General features: G+C 45.5%; 1 protein-coding gene across 1 annotated transcript in view; it reads left to right on the top strand.

The window, feature by feature from the left end:
* The first annotated feature begins 305 nt into the window (after positions 1 to 305).
* The window catches only part of LOC144508722 (uncharacterized), a 53896-nt gene continuing 32613 nt past the window's right edge, over positions 306 to 21588 (top strand). The window contains exons 1-15 of the mRNA XM_078237030.1: positions 306 to 377; positions 1433 to 1556; positions 4031 to 4153; positions 4836 to 4906; positions 6498 to 6630; positions 8284 to 8421; positions 9288 to 9559; positions 13612 to 13679; positions 14510 to 14700; positions 16889 to 17234; positions 17485 to 17752; positions 17822 to 18184; positions 18632 to 18873; positions 19176 to 19452; positions 19570 to 19744. Of these exons, the coding sequence (XP_078093156.1) occupies positions 306 to 377; positions 1433 to 1556; positions 4031 to 4153; positions 4836 to 4906; positions 6498 to 6630; positions 8284 to 8421; positions 9288 to 9559; positions 13612 to 13679; positions 14510 to 14700; positions 16889 to 17234; positions 17485 to 17752; positions 17822 to 18184; positions 18632 to 18873; positions 19176 to 19452; positions 19570 to 19744 (2863 nt within the window). The remainder of the gene's footprint in view (positions 378 to 1432; positions 1557 to 4030; positions 4154 to 4835; positions 4907 to 6497; positions 6631 to 8283; positions 8422 to 9287; positions 9560 to 13611; positions 13680 to 14509; positions 14701 to 16888; positions 17235 to 17484; positions 17753 to 17821; positions 18185 to 18631; positions 18874 to 19175; positions 19453 to 19569; positions 19745 to 21588) is intronic.

Raw genomic sequence — 21588 nt, forward strand, 5'->3', positions numbered from 1 at the left:
TTCCTGAGGGGAGACAGGAGCTGGTGTGTTTAATTTTAGCGAGAAAGAGATTGTGGTGGTGTTAGGCTGAGGGAAAGTCAGTAAAAAAGACAGCTTCAGACATTAGTACCATAAACATTAGACACTGCTGCTGATGGGAAAGTATTTAACTGAGATTGGACTTCATTTCAGATTGTGAGGGAACAAGAAAAGGAAGAAATAATAGACCTGGGACATAACTATTCAAAGGCCTGTGGGGTAGATTAGCACAGAAAACATTCTCGGGAAAAGTCGAGTGAATCAGGTGCCCAGTTCTCAGGAAGGCGATGGGTAAAAGTAAGAGTGACAGAGCTGATAGTGGAGAGGGAAAGACCCTGTCTGAGCAGAGGAAATCCGAGGTAAGATCCTGGGAGACTTGAAATGGAAACCAGATAGAAAATGCTGGGTCTGGGTATTTATTGCAGATTGAGATGGAGCACAGTGGTGAGCACTGCTGCCGCACAGCTCCATGCATCCGGGTTCAATTCCCGTGCTTGGGTCACCGTCTGTGTGGCATTTGCACATTCTCCCCGTGTCTGCGTGGGTTTCCTCCGGGTGCTCCGGTTTCCTCCCACAGTTTGAAAGACGTGCTGGTTAGGGTGCATTGACCTGACCAGGCGACGGACTGAGGTGACTCGGTGAATTTCACAGTAACTTCATTGCAGTGTTAATGTACTTATTTGTGACGAATAAATAAATAAAATTCAGCTGGTCAGTTAGATATTTATTGCAGCTTGTGATGGGGTAGATTCAGCTGGTCAGTCACATTAATACTGTCAGTCGGGAGTGAGTGAGTTCCCCAGTGTGTCAATGGGATTAAAAATATCAATATTGATCAGAGACAATTCAGTCCATCTAATTGATCCTTCCTGTGGAAATATACAAAGTCCTTCTCAAAATATAAGTTTAAATTATTTTTTTCCTGCTATCTGACCTGGTGACTTTCAGTTCTTGATAATTTTCCCTGTGACATTAATTCTGAGCTTTCTTTTCCCAGGTTGATCCCAGTCCTGGTGTTCCAATTTAATTGAAAGCATGTTTTTGAATTTGCCTTTTTCATTCCATTCCATCTTAGCTCCCATCAAATATGGAGTGAACTTCCCTGGATATGAGGGGTGATCTGATCGAGGTGGTGCCTCTTGGCCTTGTCCAGTTCTGTTTTTAATGAGTCACAACCCCAAGATCACATGAATAACAATTTCACCATCACTTCATTGAATTGTTTTGTCGAGAAACTGTTCTTTATGTCAGTTTTCTACCGGTGATTATGGAGGCCTTGCTTTCGAGTGGATGTCACTCTTATACAGGATGGCAGAGCTGACAGGGAGGCTAACCCTACATTTATAGAGCTTATGTTGGTGAATATTACTGATTCAGTGATGAGTGAGGAATCACAATTGTTTTGCATTTCCAGATTACAGACCAGTTTAAAGACATTTCCGCTCACTTTTCCAAAGATGAATGGGCAGAGCTAAGTGAATGGGAAAAGGTCCGGTATAAGAATGTGAAGCGGAACTATGAGGCCATGCTCGCTATAGGTCTGTACAAAATCAGTGATGTTTTCCTTTCTACATTTCTCACTCCCCCTTCTGAAAACTTTGACACACACAGGCACAGCATTCTTCCGATGTTACACACAAGTGGACAATCTCTGAAGAGGACAGACATTTTGTCTGGGAATTTCCATTTCATCAGTGCTGAGACTTCAGGAATGAATATTGAGAAATTCCCCAGCATCAGGCTGTGAGCCTCTGAATATTAAACTAACGGCTGTGAAATAACCAGCTGAATTTCCAAATGTTCTTTCTTCTGTGCATCAGGAATGCTGCAGTGAAAAATCCTGTCTGAGTGTTAGCAGCAATGTGATGTGGGAGATGGGAAAGCTGATCCTTGCTCACCGGACCAGCTCATGTGTACTTTCCAGCAGGAAAACTGTATTGTCAAGAAATGTTAATCTCTCGATCGATATTTTTACTCCTTCCCAAGCTAAAGTCAGATCATTTCTCCCAATGCTATGTCACTGTGCTGGAAATGAGCGAACTGCCCAACCCACATTGCATGTCGGAGTTTGTGATCTTTGTGAATTTAAAACAAATTCAGACATTGATAGGATGCAGAGCTGGGCCGAAAAATGGCAGATGGAGTTTAACCGTGAGAAGTGCGAGGTGATTCATTTGGTAGGACAAATTTGAATGCGGATTACAGGGTCAACGGCAGGACTCTGAGGAATGTGGAGGAACAGAGAGATCTTGGGGTTCATATCCACAGATCTCTGAAGGTTGCACTCAAGTGGATAGAGCCGTGCAGAAGGCCTATAGTGTGTTAGCGTTTATATAGGAGGGATGTCCGAGGTAGGTGCTTTACTCAGAGAGTGGTTGGGGATGGAATGGACTGCCTGCTGTGATAGTGGAGTCAGACACTTTTGGAACTTTCAAGCGGTTATTAGATAGGCACATGGAGCACACCAGAATGATAGGGAGTGGGATAGCTTGATCTTGGTTTCGGACAAAGCTCGGCATAACATAGAGGGCTGAAGGGCCTGTGCTGTGCTGTACTGTTCTATGTTCTAAACTATTATTGTGCAGAACATTTTCACAAATAATCGACTTTAAGAAGCTGACAGCTTTCATGTTATGAGATTCTTTCCAGCCCCACTCATCTCTATCAAGCAAACTACTGAATGTAGCTGAAAGTGTGTTTGGTAGCAGCCTTCCTCAGCACCTGTCATTGCAGTTTTGAAAGATGCGTGAGGGTATGTACACTTTTCCCTCACATCCTCCCTTCCTTGAGAGGACAGCTTCCAAACCGATGATGCACCAGTGTCTCCAACAATTGATTTCCAATCGATATTGGCCATTTTACACCATAATCAAATATAATGATTTATATCAGAGAGCTAATGGCCTTCACAGAAAGGTAAAATTGTGACCTCTTGTCATGATTGGTTTGTAACCACAGGTTTGTGTAGAAATTACCATGAACGGTAAATGAGCGAACAACTCAATATCCACATTCATAAAGGTAAAGATTACCCTGGTTGATATAAGGAGGAATATTGCAGTTCGGAAGAAGACAGAGACTGTTTGAAAGCAGTGGAGAGGTGGTGTGCAGTGGTATTGTCACTGGACTAGTAATCCAGGGCAATGCTCTGGGGATCCGAGTTTTATCCCTCCATGGCAGAGGGTGCAATTTGAATTCGATAAAATCTGGAAATAACAATTTAACGATGACCATGAAACCATTGTTGTAAAACTCTCCCATCTGGTTCACTAATCCTTTAGGGAGGGAAATCTCTCATCTGCCTACATGTGACTCCAACCCTACAGCATTGTGGTTCATTCTTAACTGCCCTCTGAAATGACCGAGCAAGCCACTCAGTTCAATTAGGGATGGGCAATAAATGTTGGCCCAACCAGTGATGCCCAAATCTCATGAAAAAAAAAGTAAAGTGAAGAGTACTATTCTGTTTCACTTGATGGAGAAATGAATGGAACTGGGTGAAAAATTGAAGTTTCCTCCCTCACTCCTTCTCTATATAGATTCTAGCACAGGTATAATGGAGGCAAACTGTGCATCTCAGATGTCATTATTGCCCTGCCTTTCCGGGCAGTAAGAAGTCTCACAACACCAGGTTCAAGTCCAACAGGTTTATTTACTCCTCAGGATCAGAGAGTGACCATCAGCTGTCACAAATGTAAAGCTCCTTTCTTTCAACTCTGCAATTGGTGGAATAGGGATCAGTGAGGTACCAGAAATAACAACTGTGAGAAGACTCTTCGATGTCATGGGTCTGAGTGCTATGTTTCCAGCACTCTAGCGTGAGATGAAATCCCCTTTTCATCTGAGGAGGTTGGGCAGAATTTAAATTCAGTTGCCAAAGGTGGAAAGAAACTCTCTGTACTACCCTTTCCTGATATTCTAAAATGGCTGGATTAATTCAGCATGTACCTAATGTCAGCAAGCGAAGTCAAATTAAATACTGCAGGTAATTGGAATATTTTAATTTTTGCAGGATTGAATGTACCAAAGCCAGCATTCATGTCAAGACATGGCAGGGGGCGTCAACCTCCTGTGTATGAATCTAGTGATTCAGATGAAGATTGGACACCTAAACGTCTTGTGAAAAACCCACCACGTAAATTGAAAATGTTTTCTTCATGAAAATATTCAAAGCACTTTTTGTTCACCCTGATTATAATCAGTCTTGCCTTGAGCTCGTCAAGGACAGTTACTTTACTGTGAGTTTTAGACAGCCGGAAGATAAATAAATTGAATGACATTTTTCTTTAGTTTTGTGTATAACTCTCACTTTCATTGAGGGAGCAGAATTCAGCGTAAATTGTTCGCCTTCTGTGTTTTCAAAGGAGTTGAACATCTTTTGCCAGAGTGGGACTGGAACCCGAGGACCAATCAGATTAAATGTGTGATGCTAACTTTTGTGTATATTCATTTGATAAGACAAAATGAACTAAAAATCATTAAATGGATGACAGTCTGTGATGGGACAATGTAACTGAACCAAATATTCAAAGGAAATTGAACCAACTGAACAGAAATATAATTTCCTTGGGTGATGATTCAGCCCAGCCCCAGAGGCTTCCACCAGTCTCTGAGAACTGGAAACATTTTGCGTGTACCTGTATATGGACATAGGAAATTAATGTAAGCTTTCTTTGTCTAATTTTTAAGTTTATTTATGTTTTGATCTGACTTTAGATACAGAATGTTCCATATTTCTGGAATTGCCGCTCTGCTAACATAAAAAGCAGAAACATGTGAAAACAGAAATCTAAACTATCATTATTATTCTTTCAAAGAGGTGAGAAGCTTGAAGCTTCCTTTCAAGAATGAAGATAGCAAGAAGACTGAGAATGTTTCCATCAGAAAGGTAATTCAATGGACAGAAATTCTATCGAGACAATTATATCCAGATGGAAACAAGCTGTTCGATATTCACTGCAGGCCTGTCAGCATCGGAAAGATATCGAGCTGCAGGATCCCATCTCTAACTTTAACCAGCTGTTCGCCTTCAGACTGAAATTGACCTCTCCACACTTTCAGCATTTTCTGTCTTCATTTATTTAATATCAGCTCATTGGGCGTGACCAGCTAGTCCATCCCTAATTGCCCTTGAGATGGTGGTGATGAGGTACCTTCTTGAGCTGCTGCCATCCACATGGTGTAGGTACACCCTCAGTGCTTGTAGGGATCGATTCCCGGCTTGGGTCACTGTCTGTGTGGAGTTTGCACATTCTCCTCATGCCTGTGTGGGTTTCCTCCGGGTGCTCCGGTTTCCTCCCACAGTCCAAAGATGTGCGGGTTAGGTTGATTGGCCATGCTAAAATTGCCCCTTTGTGTCCTGGGATGCGTAGATTCGAGGGATTAGCGGGTAAAATATATAGGGATATGGGGGTAGGACCTGGGTGGGATTGTGGTCGGTGCAGTGTCGATGGGCCGAATGGCCTCTTTCTGTACTGTAGGGTTTCTATGATTTCTATGGTTTGTATGATAGAGTTCCAGGATTTTAACCCACCCTTTTCCAACACTTAATGTTTCCTTTTATCAATGTGACATGCCTGCTCAGTGTCCCTGGTAACTTAATTGTACTTGTACTTACATTCTGTAACTGCAGTTTGTCCTGTTTGAATTTCATGACTTGGGGATTCGGAAAATTAACTTTTCGTAATGTTGTTGATGAATAAATTGTTCCAAATTTCTTAGATGGTGGACATGAACTTTATTTGTAACCATGAGGCTCCAGAGTATGGTTCACAAAGATAAACCTCAGTGATCATTGATAAGTCACTGAAAGCTACAGCTGGGCTGAATCAGGGTCACTGCAGTTTTGACGTCTTGAGCTCCACTGGAAAAATCAGTTTGTGTGTGGTGTTGAAAGGCATCATGATCAAGCTCTCATTTCATGATCTCTGAGTCTTGATTTTCTTGTTAATATTTGCTGTGTAGTGATTTGAACAAGAGAATGGATAATAATTAACACCGATAGAGCATACTTTAATTTCGTCAGAAAAGCTGAGAGAATGAAAGAAAACCGAGTATAGTATCTGATTATTATTTACTCACACAGATAATTCCTCAATTGTGGATTTTCTTTCTGTAATTGCCTTGTAGACATGTGGATGTGCTTAAATTCAAATAGATAGTGCCATGTGTGAGAAATTTCCAGTTGCTTGTGTACCTCAGGTAGAATTCTATGTTGTTTGTTGGACAAAACTACTTCTCTTCCAGCGATTGTGCATGAGTTTGCTCCAATTGCTGATATCAGCGAACAGAACACAGGAGGATTGTATCAAACATGGGAACTTTCTGAAATGTTAAGCTTGATGCTACACTGGTGAGCGACTGGTTTTCTCAGATGGGTTGTGGGACACCTTTGATTAGGAAATATATCATAAATAACGGAGTGGATTATCGATAAATACAAATACAAAAAATGAAAAATCCACATTTTCTCCATTTAGAACCAAAAAGATCCATCATCGATTGCATCCCCTTCAGAAGAGGATAAAAATGATGGCTTTGGGGGCTTCCCAAATGACACTGTCTCAGCTATGGAAGAGACAGTTTCCGTTAAAAATATCAACAAAGAAACAGGTACATTAGTTTGGGAAAGTGATGCTCGTAGTGAATCCAATATAGGTTTTTGTCCTGGAATAAAGGATTTCAGTAATGTAGACTGATTTTAAATACTTGGGGAAATTTCAAGGATGAATTTCTCTATGTCGAATATGTAGTAGGGAAAATGCTTGAATCTATCATCAAGGAAAAAATAGCGAGACATCTGGATATAAATTGTCCCATTGGAAAGAAGCAGTGTGGGTTCATGAAGGTCAGGTCATGTTTGACTAATTTGGTGGAATTCTTTGAGAACTTTACATGCGCAGTGGACAATGGGGAACCTGTGAATGTGGTGTATCTGGATTTCCAGAAGACATTCGACAAGGTGCCTGCATTAGATAAACGTGCAGGTGTTGCGGGGAATGCATGGATAGAGGATTGGTTCACTAACAGAAAGCAAAGAGTGGGGGTAAATGGGTGTTTTTCTGCTTGGCGACCAGTGACGAATGGTGTACCTCAAGGATCAGTGTTGAGACTGCAATTGTTTACGATTTGGAGTTGGTGACCAAGTGTAATGTGTCCAAATTTGCAGATGACGCTAAGATGAGTGGCAGAGCAAAGTGTGCAGAGGATGTTGATTGTCTGCAAAGGGATATAGATAGTCTAAGTGAGTGGGCAAGGGTCTGGCAAATGGAGTGCAATGTTGGTAAATGTGAGGTCATCCATTTTGGTAGGAGTAACAGCAAAATGGACCAATTTTTAAATGGTATGAAATTGCAGCATGCTGCTGTGCAGAGGGACCTGGGTGTCCTTGTGCATGTATCATATGGTTTGCAGGTGCAGTAGGTAATTAAGAAGGCAAATGGAATTTTGTCACGCATTACGAGAGGGCTGGAGTTTAAAAACAGCGAGGTTATGTTGCACCTGTATAAGGTGCTGGTGAGGCCACACCTGGAGTGCTGTGTACAGTTTTGGTCTCCTTACTTGAGAAGGGATACACTGGCACTGGAGGGGGTGCAGAGTTGATTCACGAGATTGATTTCGAAGTTGAGGGGGTGGGCTTATGAGGAGAGACTGAGTGGACCGGGGCTGTACTCTTTGGAATTCAGAAGAATGAGGGGAGATCTGATAGAAACATATAAGATTATGAAGAGAATACATAAGATAGAAGCAGGGAAGTTGTTTCCACTGGCAGGTGAATCTAGAACTAGGGGGGCATAGGCTCAAAATAAGGGGGAGCAGATTTAGGACTGAGTTGAGGAGGAACTTCTTCAGAGAAAGGGTTGTGAATCTGTGGAATTCCCTGCCCAGTGAAGTAGTTCAGGTAGCAGGCTACCTCATTGAATGTTTTGAAGGCAAGGATAGATACATTTTTGAACAGTAAAGGAATTAAGGGTTATGGTGAGTGGGCGGGTAAGTGGAGCTGAGTCCACAAAAAAATCAGCCATGATCTTATTGAATGGCGGAGCAGGCTTGAGGGGCCAGGTGACCTACTCCTGCTCCTAGTTCTTATGTTCTTGTGTTAATGTGACCAGTGCAGGAGTGATTGAAGTTGTACCAACTGCCTGTCCATCTGTACTATGTAAATATCTTCAATGTCTGCTGTTCAAACAGACAACGTTTTGTGTACGAAGAATTACAGTTGATTTGTTCAAGTTCTGTCCATGATGTTTTTGATTTATTCCGCAGTTGCTTGTGCTGGAAATAGTGTGGGATCTTCAAATCAACAGACGACCAAAGAGATTGAAAGTAGAAGATACAATTTAAGAAATAGAGAGGGAAAAGTTTACACCGAAGAAAGAGAACTTTGTGATGATGACTACTTGTGTATGTACAAAGTATCCAATCTTTGTATCAGGAAGAATTTATTGGGAGGGTTAGTCTGATGACATAAGGCCTTGGTAAGCCAGGGCATTGCGACAGCAATACAGCACAGCGTAGTGGCAGGGGAGGAGTGAAGGCCTGTGTTTGCCTGGCACTAATTCTTCTTCACTAACTTAATATAATCACAAAAATAATCCCAAACTGTTGGTTATAATTCTGAAATTGTGCAATAAAATAGAATATGACTTCTTGCTTTTGTAAACTCAAACCCTCTGGTTATAGGAATAACAGCCTTTGTCTATTTTCGGCAATACATTTCATTACATTTATTCAATATACTTTAAGAATCAAGTTTGGAGTCCCTCAGTATGGGATGGTATGTGGGTAGTGACAATTTGTAATTGTCTCTGTAATTGGAGCTTGTTATTGCACGCATGATATTCAGCCTTCCTTGAAATTCAGTCTCCACTTTCAAAGTTCCAGTGCTGTCCATGCACATCTTTTCAGGCGGAGCTTAGTTGGAGATACTTTTGCCAGAGTTTGCATTGTTATTGTTCCCGATATCAGTGTTGCCTCTTGGAGTGAAGGACTGAACACCTTTCCCACAACAAACCCCTTTATACAACAGAATGGGGAAGATCTGACTGGCACTGGATGTTATTTTCAGTAAGGGAAGGTACCCAGCCACTTTCACCATCTGATCAATCACAGAAAGATCCTGCTTCTATTTGCAAACTGAATTGCAATTATACAATAAAGACCGATGATAGGTCATCTTCCCCTTCTCAGAAAAAGCCCCATCACATTTATAAACCCTGAATAATGAACTTAAATCCTGATTGATCTTTAATTAATTTGTTTTCTGATAGTTTGTGAAGATTGTGAGACATTCTTCATTGAAGAATGTCCTGTGCATGGTCCTCCAATATTCATCAAGGACATGGTTGTTGAATTCAGCCAACCAGACAGAGCACGCTTCACCCTTCCAGAGGGTCTGAGCATCGCAACTTCAAAAATTCGAAAAGCGGGTCTTGGTGTATGGAATGAAGGAAAGATTATTCCCAAAGGAATTCACTTTGGACCTTATGAAGGAGTCATATCAAATGAAGAGTCAGCTGCTGTCAGTGGATATTCATGGATGGTGAGTTCTGAAAATGGTTCTCAACTTTCTTACTTGTTTCAAGAGAAAGTTCAGGCTTTATCTGAATGCAGTTTCAACAAGTTATTTAAGATTTCTGTTCCTGGTTGCTACTGGATGGAACTGATAAATAGAAAACAAGCGAAGACAAATCAGCTTTATTGAGCTTTACCTGATGTGAAGGATGAATCTAATTCAAATTGGAATGAGGTAAGAGAAGACTGAAACAATATTGTCAGGATTTGAGCACCTTGGCCTCAGCCAATCTCCCAGGGCCCAAATGATCACCCTGAACGCATCCATCTCTCGAGCCGATTGGGCTGATTTATTCATTTGGTTTGAAAACATGTAGATATGTTCACAAGTGCAGACTGGATTACTGGATTTGCACATTGGAGGTCTGGCAGCAGCCAAGGAAAGCTTTGAGTCGGAATCACCACTGACAGAAAACAAAAAGCAAATACACCTCAATCAGGCTGAAACCCACGAAACACCACAACAGGATAAATCATTTTAATTCACCCCACTGGGACCAAAGATACATCCAAGTTAATTGCAGCATTCTACAGAGATCCTTTGTCAATATTAAGAAAGAAATCAAAAGTCAAAATTTTTCAAGATCATACACTTCACCACTGTCAATGAGAATGGAGAATTTGGTGCTTGGCCAAATCTCCATTCACAGCAGCGGGACTGGAGAATCCCAGACACGGGTGAGATTGGAGAATTCAGGCCCAGAGCTTCATCTGGACAAAACGCCTCTCACTGAAGACCAACTCAGACCCCCCCAACCTCTCGCCTTTAGATTAAATCTCTTCCCCCTGCCGAAAATTCGTCATTCGGATAAATCTCAGCTGTTGTCCGAGGCAAATTTTGATTTCGATCTGTCCCTGTTTGTCTTCCGTTATCCCACTCATTCCTTATTTCTAATCACTTTTCATTTCACTGCTCACACCTTCTCTCCTTTTTCTCACCTCTCTCCTCAGCTGATTTTGCAATCCTCCTGTCCCTCTGCTCTCTCTTCTACCCCTCAACCAGTTCCTCTTCCTTCATTCTCCTTCTTTTCAATCTCTTGTTCTCTATCTTCCCTCCCCTTCACTTTATTGATATTCTTTTGCACACATGAGGAAGTGAACATTGGAAATCAGGATAATTTGTTCTTTGGCTGAGTTGAGACTATCATGGGTCTCTCGTTGACGGTTGCCTTGATTTTTTACAAAACTAACACGATTTCCCAATGTTGGGGAAGTGGTGCCATGAGGGAGCGATGAGTTAGTCTTTGAGATATCTGAGTGGGAAATGGTCAGCACGGAGTAGGCTAAGGTTAGGAGGAAGTTGTGGAAGAGATGGCAACATGACAGAGAGCATTGATATCTTCACTTAGTTCAGGGATTATTCCTCAAAAGTGTTAATCATGGTTCAGGGCAAGCACATTCCTCTTCGAGTGAATGGGAGATGTAGGGAACCATGGATGACTCGGGATATTGAGGCCCTGGTCAAGAAGAAGGAGGCATATGACCTGCATAGGCAGCGAGGATCAAGTGGATCCCTTGAAGAGTGGGGAGGGTGTAGGAGTAGTCTTAAGAGAGAAATCAGGAGTGCAAAAAGAGGACACGAGATTGCTTTGGCAGATAAGGCAAAGGAGAATCTAAAGAGCTTCTACAAATTCATAAAGGGCAAAAGATTAACAAGGGAGAGAGTAGGGGGTCTTAAGGATCAACAAGGTCATCTATGTGTGGATCCACAAGAGATGGATGAGATCTTAAATTAATATTTCTCATCAGTATTTACTGTTGAGAAAAGCATGGATGTGAGGGAACTCGGGAAAATAAATAGTGATGTCTTGAGGAGTGTACATTTAACAGAGAAGTAGGTGCTGGAAGTTTTAAAGCTCATCAAGGTAGATAAATCCCTGGGGACCTAATGAAGTGTATCCCAGGACATTGTGGGAGGCTAAGGAGGAAATTGCAGGTCCCCTAGCAGACGTATTTGAATCACCAACAGCCACAGGTGAGGTGCCTGAAGATTGGAGGGTGGCAAATGTTGTGCCTTTGTTTTAAAAGGGCTGCAGGGAAAAGCCTGGGAGGTACAAGCCGGTGAGCCTCACATCTGTCGTGGGTACGTTGTCAGAAGGTATTCTGAGAGACAGGCTCTACAGGCATTGAGAGATGCAAGGACTGATTAGGGACAGTCAGCATGGCTTTGTGAGTGGAAAATCATGTCTCACAAATTTGATGGAGTTTTTTGAAGGGGTGACCAAGAAGGTCGATGAGGGCAGTGCAGTTGATGTTGTCTACATGGACTTTAGCAAGGCCTTTGACAAGGTACCGCATGGTAGGTTGTTGCATAAGGTTAACTCTCATGGGATCCAGGGTGAGGTAGCCAAAGAGATACTTGAGAAAGGATATACTGGCACTGGAATGTGTGCAGAGGAGATTTACTCGGTTGATTCCGGAGTTGAAAGGGTTGGCTTATGAGGAGTGACTGAGTAGACAGGGGCTATACTCATTGGAATTCAGAAGAATGAGGGGAGATCTTGTAAGCTTATGAAGGGAACAGATAAGACAGAAGCAGAGAAGTTGTTTCCACTGGCTGGTGAAACTAGAACTAAGGGGCATAGTTTCAAAATAAGCGGGAACAGATTTAGGACTGTGTTGAGGAGGAACTTCTTCACACAAAGGGTTGTGAATCTGTGGAATTCCTTGCCCAGTGAAGCAGTTGAGGCTACCTCACTGAATGCTTTTAAGGCAAAGATAGATAAATTTTTGAACAGTAAAGGAATTAAGGGTTGTGGTGCGCGGGTGGGTAAGTGGAGCTGAGTCCACAAAAAGATCAGCCATGATCTTGTTTTGAATGGCAGAACAGGCTCGAGGGGCCAGATGGCCTACTCTGGCTCCTAGTTCTTATATTCCTATGTACAATATTGGCTTGATGACAGAAGACAGAGGGTGGTTGTAGAGGGTTGTTTTTCAAACTGGAGGCCTGTGACCAGCGGTGCGCCTCAAGGATCAGTGCTGGGTCCATTGTTATTTGTCATTTATATTAATGATTTGGATGAGAACCTAGGAGGCATGGTTAGTAAGTTTGCAGATGACACCAAGGGTGGTGGCATAGTGGACAGTGAAGAAGATTATCTCGGATTGCAACGGTATCTTGTTCAATTGGGCCAGTGGGCTGACAAATGGCAGATGGAGTTTAATTTAGATAAATGCGAGGTGATGCATTTTGGCAGATCGAACCAGGGCAGGGCTTACTCAGTTAATGGTAGGGCGATGGGTAGAGTTATAGAACAAAGAGATCGAGGGGTAGGTACAGGTTCATAGCTCCTTGAAAGTGGAGTCACAGGTGAACAGTGTGGCGATGAAGGCATTCGGCATGTTTGGTTTCATCGGTCAGAACATTGAATACAGGAGTTGGGACATCTTGTTGAAGTTGTTCAAGACATTGGTAAGGCCACAATTGGAATATTGTGCACCCTATTATAGAAAGTTCTGGTCACCCTATTATAGAAAGTATATTATTAAACTAGAAAGAGTGCAGTAAAGATTTACTCGGATGCTCCCGGAACTTGATGGTTTGAGTTATAAGGAGAGGCTGGATAGACTGGGACTTTTTTCCTTGGAGTGCAGGAGGCTTATTAGGATGTTATAGAGGTTGATAAAATAATGAGGGGCGTAGATCAGCGAGATAGTCAATATCTGTTACCAAATGCGGGCAAATGGGACTAGCTTAGTGGTTGAAAGAAAGGCAGCATGGACAAGTTGGGTTGAACGACCTGTTTCCATGCTGTAAACCTCTATGGCTCGAAGACTGACTTTGTGAAGCTCCGTGAAACTGTTCACCACCTCTGTGTTTGTAGCTTGTATGCAGCTCTGGGCTTTCTAATTCAATGGAATAATCACAGAAATCAGATAAGGGTTTGGTTAAGTTTTATTGCAAGAAGTGAGAGGCCATGACCAACTCTTTGCCAGTTGTATTCAGCTTGATGACTTTGATCAAGATCAAATTGATTTTCTAAACTTTGAATAATCTTTTATGAAAATACCTTTCTGCAGATCAGTAAAGGCAAGCAGGATTTTGAATATATTGACGCGAAGGATGAATCTAATTCAAATTGGATGAGGTAAGGGAAAACTGATACAATATTGTCCTGATTTGAGCACCTTGGCCCCAGCCAATCTTCCCGAGGCTGAATGATCACCCTGAAGCCATCCCTGTCTGTCCAGCTGATTGGACTGATTTTCTCATTCCTCCCTCTGACTCACAGTGTTTTCCTCTTTGCTCTACAATCCTCAGCTGCAGCATGATGCCGCAGGAGTTTCTGCTCCACAGCCAGACAGCCTCTCAGTCTGGGTGGCTGTGGCAACATTCAAACACAGCAATGAACAGCCTGGATCTACCTTTGTGCAGATTTGCAAATAACTAATTTTACACAAACTGAGGGTCCAGAGCCTTTGAATTTAAACATGTGCATAGTTCCGAGTGAGTATTCAGGAGATGAAGGGAGTTGGGCAGTGAGATGGTTTCCGAGTAAAGATCCCAGCAGGGTATCCTTGTCCCTTGACATGTGTTTAATATGTGACATGGTGCCTGACAAATGGCTTGCTGCAAAATACTCGGCTTATTCTAGAAGAGGAAGTGCAGCAGGAAGACTCTGAAACCAGCAAATGCATATTTCTGGACACGTCTACCACCTCCCCGAAAATCCACCCCCTCCCCCCATCCATCTTCCCAGAAATGTTGAGGTGACTGTTTTTGACACCTACACTGAAGTGATTGGTCTCCACTGAGACCACTGGTCTCCTTCTGACAGTGTGCTTGAAGGTGAAATTTGGCAATGGGTGGAGATATCCCCTGTTATTGTCACACACGACACAAACATGTTTCTCATTGTGTATTGATGCAACATTGTGAACTGAGCTTTCACCAGTTGAGTATTCACTTATGTTCCAGATTTGTTAACTGTGCCAGGAAGGAGGAGGAGCAGAACCTTGTGGCCTTTCAGCACCAAGGCAAAATTTACTACAGGACCTGCAAGCCTGTTCCTCCTCGCTGTGAGCTGCTGGTCTGGTATGGGGATGAATATGCAAAGGAACTGGGCATCAAATGGATGACAATGTGGAATTCAAAACAGCAATCGAAATGTAAGAATTCTGACCAAAATTGGGAACTTAGGTGAAAGATTCTTTTGTTTTCTGTGATAATGTCATTGTGACAAAGTGCCACATTATAGACTTGTTTACAAAGTGAAATCTGCGGTGTTAATGGTGCAGTTGTACAGTCGGTAGAAAATCAATCCGGGCTTCCCAAACTTCTCGTGCTGCAGAATCTTAGTGACCTCCCCAGTGCACCAGGGAGCCACAAGACTTCTCTTAATATCGACGCCCCTTTTTGTCATGAAATAGGTTCAAACATAGGAACCAAATGTAAACAAGTCTTTTCTGACTACATCTGTGCACTTGTACGGATTTATGAAGAGGAACATGGTCACAAATACATTCACCAGCTACATGACCCTCTCACATTTACCCCTGACCAAAACACCCTCCCACGCTCCAACATTGTCCCTGGAAGTAATACCCAGTTTCAGAGGCGGTAATCTAGAAAGTCTCATTTTAAAACATATTTAATTCTTACATTTTCTCACCTTTAATGGGAGGAATGATGCTGGAAAGCTGATGCCCGTATTGGACACATACACACTCACCCTCCCAAACACTGACTTCCCCTCTCTCACACACACCCTACCGCCCTGTCTCACACACTCTACTCTCTCACTCAAGTGCACTCACTCCCTCTCACACACACTCAACTCCTCCTCATTCATACTCAATGCCCTCCCTCACACACGCTCTTCACCGTCTCTCACGCACACTCTTCTCTTCCCCTCACACTCACTCCGTCGCACGCACACACTCACTCACCCTCTCACATACACACACTCCATTTCCCACACACTCTAACTCCCTCACAATCACTAACTCCCTCTCTCATACACTCACCCCCCCGCACACTCACACATGACCTTCCTCTCTCGTAAACACTCACTCGCTCTCTCTCACAAACTCACCCGTCTCTCATACTCATCCTCTCTCTCTGTGATACACTCACCCCTCTTAACGCACACTGAACTCCCTCTCTCACACACACACAGATACTCATTCCCTTATCGCATCCACGCACACTCCCTCTCACACACACACACACACACACTCACCCTCTCTCACACAACTGGGAGTGTTTCAGATCCGACTTTTAGACCCGTTCTCAGGCACCCCCATACACATTCTGCCTGCAGAAATATCAGCAATTCCTATTCGTGCTTCAGAAGTCTGTGGGCAGGGCTTAACGCACCCAAATTCCTGCTGCTCCGATCGGCACCTTGAACTGTGCATGTGCAGTAAAAATAAATGTTAGAATGTGGCTCCCCTGACACAACGCTCCCAGGCCGGATAATGCCTCCCCCTGGTCCCCAAAGACATTGCCCCAACATAACTGACCCCCTTATCTCCCCACCCCCTCCGCCACCCAGACCGATCGTGGGCCCCTCCTGCCCCTTTCCCTTCACCAATCTCAGGCAGAGTGGCAGCAGGCCCCCCTACCCCTTCACTGATCAGAGGCAGAGTGGCAGTGGGTCTCCCTTCCCCTTCACTGATCACAGGCAGAGTGGCAGCGGATCTCTCTTCCTCTTCACTGATCACAGGCAGAATGGCAGCGGACCCCCCCATTCCCCTCCACTGATCTCAAGCAGAGAGCTGTTGGAACACCTGGCCCCTCCCCACCCACCACCCACCGATCTCAGGCAGAGAGCCGTCGGACGCTTGGCACTTACCTTCTCACTAACCGGAGCACCCGAATCGGACGTTTGTGGAACATGTCCGTTTTGTGCCAATTCTGGATGGGTGAACACGGTGGTAAAGGGGGAAGTGCCGATAATGTTGGGCGTGCAGCCCATTGTCAATTGTCACACCAGTTTCAGGCGCAGTCCCGATCACAGCCATTTTCAGGCTTTGGTAAAGGGGGAACCGGCGCAGAGGCGGACGCGGATCGTGCTACTCCCCTCACACCCGACTTTACCCAATTTTACTTGATAGTAAAACGTGGCCTGGAGACAATGTGCAGTCTCGCACGCTTTGAAATACAGGACCTCTGACAGTCCAGCACTCCTTCACTGCAGCATCGTGCTGTCGGTCTGGATGACATGCACAAATCTCTTTAATGGGCCACTTGAGTTCTGCTGCTACTGGTGGATCTTTATGCCGGTTTCAAGCTCCTGGCTTGGACCTAACGCCAGAACAGTTTAGACTCAATGTTTTAGAGCTATAATTGCAGCTGCTCCGACAGCAACAGGTGAAGGGCTGCCAAATACGATCCGGGTGAAGACTTCAGGAGGAGGCTCGCCTGTGGATCGAGATAACCTCATGAAGAAGGTGTTGTTCGAGTGCTGTGGATTCCAAGCAGCAGACTTCTACGGTGTGGCGCAGTACAACAAGCAGCCATTTGTTGATGTCAGCTTCAAAAGCCTGACAGCGTTGAAGGAAAAAGGCAAAGAGGGGCCCCTCCCTATACTGACAGCGGAGCCTCTGTTCACCATTATGTTGCAGCGGAACCGGGTTATCACCTTCCAAATGTATAACCCCTTCGTCCCTGCGGCGGACATGTTGACATTCCTCTCCAGGTATGTGGAGGTGAAGGGAGAGAGCGTGGATGTGATGGACAAGTATGGGTCTGGACATGTAAAAGACAGGTGAAAGTCACCCTGAAGACCGACCCCAAGGGAGGCTTTCTGCACCCCCTCCAATTTTGCCTTTGGAGGGAATTGAGGCTTCCTCTATTACACGGGGCAGCCATGAGTGTGCCGCATCTGTGGGAAAACCGGCCATTTTGCTGCAAGTTGCAGCACCACCTTCTGCAGAAACTGCTTGCAGGAGGGACACTCAACAAATGACTGCAAAGAAAGCAAATGCTGCAACCTGTGTGGGGGCTGGCCATGTCTACAAGATCTGCCCCAAACGAAAGCTAATGTATGTCCAGATCACCAGTGGCGGAGCGAGAAAGGCCAAAGCAAAGGAAACTCCTGCCTCCTCCGAGAACAAGAACTCCACCGCAAAAGAAGCTGGCACAGAGAAAGCTTCTGAAGCAAAGGTGGATGCCCCAGCACAGCACGATGACACCCACATCCCCCAGCAGAAGGCGGTACAACCCATGCAGCAGGAGGGTGGAGATCTCAAGGAGCCCTGGTGGGACCCAATCTCCTGAAAAAAGGACCACGAAAGGAAATCCCCCGCAGCTGGAACCTTCATTGGCTACGCCTCCTCAGACGAGGGAAAACAAGCTGGCAACCGATGGAACAACAAGAGGCTCAGCACGAAAGCGGCACAGGAACCACAGCAGCAGCAGACCACGAACAACGAAACAGCCGGGGAACATCCAGCCATCGGAAGCAACAGTGCAGCGGAGACTCTCCTGACCCCGGGAAACACAAACGAGGACACCAACAGCAGCAGCAACATCCAAGGCGGAGACCGGCCTGCAACCCCGGCACCAACCGAGGGCTACAGAACACCGTCGATGTCACCCAGTCACGGTCGGGGACCTGAGGCAGTGTCGGACTGCTACCTCAGCCCTGTATCCCTGCAGAGTCAGCACCACAGGCATGCAGCAACTGGAGCTGATTGAAAGACTCTGGACATGTAAGAACTGTCAAATCTTTTAAGCTTTAAAAATGTCTTTGAAGTTTGCACCCATTCATGTGCAAAGTATTAAAGACACTTTGCGATGTGCGGCCAACCTAACCTACCTGGCCAATATCAAGGCCAACCTCCTGTTCCTGCAGGAGTGTGGAATACCTCACCTCAGCAGTGACAGGCGCTGATCGAGTTGTGTGGTCGCACGGACCGTCCATCTGGTCAGGTGGGAATGACTGCCGTTCGTCTGGCCTCGGCATTCTGCTGCAAGGACGCAACTTCACCATCTCCGAAGTTAAGGAGGTGGTGGGTGGATACCTCCTCGTAGCAGATGTCACGTACAAGAACTGCCCTCTCGGGGTGATAAGTGCATCCCCTTCCCATTCAGAGTGAACGGCTGGCAGTCTTTCAACAGCTGCCACTGCTGATCACGACCTCCCGGCCAATCATTCCGGGTGGGAACTTGAACTGTATCGTTGACACAGCCGTGCGATCCAGCAGGGCCGAAAATGAATTGGACGCTCTGCCCAGACTCCTGTTGGGAACAGTCAAAGATGCCAAGCTGCACGCTGTCTTCAGCAACCCTGCAGACGAAGCTCAGCATAGATACATGTGGTCACAGCCAGACGGGTCTGTCCGCTCCAGAATTGATTTCCTGTTTGTGTCCCGCGCGCTCACGGTCAGGTCCACCGATGTCAAACCGGTGTTCTTCTCTGACCACTGCCTCCTACTGGCTGAATGTCATCTAGAGGAAAAGCAGAAAATGGGCAGGGGATCCTGGAAGCAAAACGTAGAACTGCTGACCCCAGAGAACCTCGAGGAACTCAAAAGGGTTTACCAGTGTTGGAGAACCGTGAAACGCTTTTCTGAGTCTCCATCGCTCTGGTGGGAAACAACCAAGGATAACATCAAAAGGTTCTTCATCTGAAAAGGGATTCAGAAGCCAGGGAGAGACGGGGGAAAATGTCCCGAGACCAGAAAAGCGCGCAGAATCTACTCCAACTGCAGTTGATGGGGGTTGATGCAAAGGAGGATGTCCGGGAGGTGAAAGAGCCAGCAAGCCTCGCTCTTTGCCTCGGCGGCCTCCAAGTCATCTTCCGATCGAGGGTCCGCTCCAAGGAGCAGGATGAAACGTGCCAGCGTTTCTTCTTCCAAAAGGTGCACAGAGAGACCTCTGTGATCAGCAGCTTGAAGGAAGAAGATGGCTCTGTAAAATCATCGCAGTCTGACATTCTGAAGATCTGCAAATCCTTCTACGCCGGACTGTGTGACTTGAAGCCAACAGACAGCACGGCCTCCCAGTCTTTCCTGTCGTCTATCACGGAGGTCTTAGACAACAGTGAGCAGGAGAGCCTGGACAAACCGTTCTCTCTGGATGAGCTGACAAAGGCCGTTGAGTCCTTTCAGATGGATAAAACTCCTGGAAGCGACGGTTTACCGGCTGAGTTTTACTCGGCGTTGTGGGAGTTGACGTGGTCGGACCTGCTGGAAGTATACAAGAGTATGCTTCTGGAAGGCAATGTCAGAATCCATGAGGAAAGGCATCATTACCCTCATCTACAAGCAGAAGGGGGAAAGGGAAGAAATTAGAAATTGGCGACCCATTTCACTGTTGACTGTGGATTACCAAATACTGGCCAAGGTCATCGCGAACCGGGTCAAGTCTGCTCTGGGGTCGGTGATCCATCCTGATCCAACCTGTGCTGTACCCGGCAGGAAGACCTCTGATAACCTTGCGCTACTCAGGGATACAATTGCCTACGTGCAGGCCAGGCAGATGGACACCTGCCTCATCAGCCTAGACCAGGAGAAGGCGTTTGACAGAATATTGCACATCTACGTGATGAAGGTGCTCTCCAAAATGGGCTTTGGGGAGGGAATCCGCAATTGGATCCAACAAGTCTGCAGAGACATCAGTAGCGCAGTCTCAATCAATGGGTGGGAATCAGATAACTTTCAGATCAGGTCTGGAGTCAGTCAGGGCTGCCTTCTCTCCTCCATCCTTTTTGTGTGTTGCACTGAACTCTTTGCTGAGTTCATCAGAAAGGACTCAGGCATTAAAGGGGTTACCGTGCCAGGCAGTGGAAGCATGCAAGTCAAAGCTTCCCTGTACATTGATGATGTGGCTGTCTTCTGCTTGGACCTGTCGTCTGTTCGCAGGCTCCTCCAAGTTTGTGAGCAGTTCGAGCTGGCCTCGGGAGCCAAAGTGAACTGGGGCAAGATGAAGCTTTGTTATTTGGGAACTGGGCTGACAGATCCTTTGTCCCCTTCACCGTCAGGGCAGACTTCCTTAAGGTGCTGGGGATGTGGATTGGAGCTGCGGGGGCATGTGCCAAAAACTGGGAAGAGCGCTTCGCCAAAGTAAGGCAGAAATTGGGCTTGTGGGAGCAACGCTCCCTCTCTATCACCGGCAAGACCCTGGTCATCCGGTGTGAGGTACTGTCCATTTTATTGTACGTAGAGCAGGTCTGGCCTATCCCCAAATCATGCACAGCATCAGTCACCCAGGCCATCTTCAAATTTATCTGGAAATCTAAGATGGATCGTGTCCGGAGGGAAGCGATGCATAAATCTCTGGAGAATGGAGGGAAAAATGTTCCCAACGCCACCCTCATTCTGATGGCCACCTTTGTGTGCGGCTGCATCAAGCTGTGTGTAGATCCTTGGTACGCTAACACCAAGTGCCACTACTTTATGAGGTTCGAGCTACCCCAAATGTTGCGGAGGATGGGTCTGGCCACATTGCCATGGAACGCTCCAAGTAGTTGGACTGTACCGCAGCATCTGTTCTTCGTGGAGAAATTTTTCCAGAAACACAGCTTTGACCACATGGCGATCAAGCAGTGGTCAGCACGTAATGTCCTTAATGTCCTGAGAGAAAAGGAGATGGTGGATCCTGTCGGATAGTTCCCTGAGCCAACTGTCAGTATCATCTGGCAGAATGCCTCATCACCAGAACTTTCAAACAAGCACCAAGATACTGGCTTGGCTGGTGGTGAGAAGGGCACTTCCCGTCAGATCCTTCATGCACCCTCGAGGTCTCAACACCACCGCACGCTGCCCTTGAAGCAGCTGCAGGGGTGATGAGACCGTCGCACACTTCCTTGTGGAATGTGGCCTTGCAAAGAAGGTCTGGAGTGAGATGCAGTGGTATTTGTCGAGGTTCATCCCGAGCAGCTCGGTGATGCAGGACTCTGTGCTCTACAGGCTGTTTCCAGGGACGCACACCGAGACAAATATCAACTGCTGCTGAAGGGTCATCAACTCGGTGAAGGACGCACTTTGGTCCGCCCGAAACTTGCTGATCGTCCAATGCAAAGATTTGTCCTTGACTGAGTGCTGCAG

Source organism: Mustelus asterias, chromosome 20 (genome assembly GCF_964213995.1).
Source record: "Mustelus asterias chromosome 20, sMusAst1.hap1.1, whole genome shotgun sequence".
NCBI lineage: Eukaryota > Metazoa > Chordata > Chondrichthyes > Carcharhiniformes > Triakidae > Mustelus > Mustelus asterias.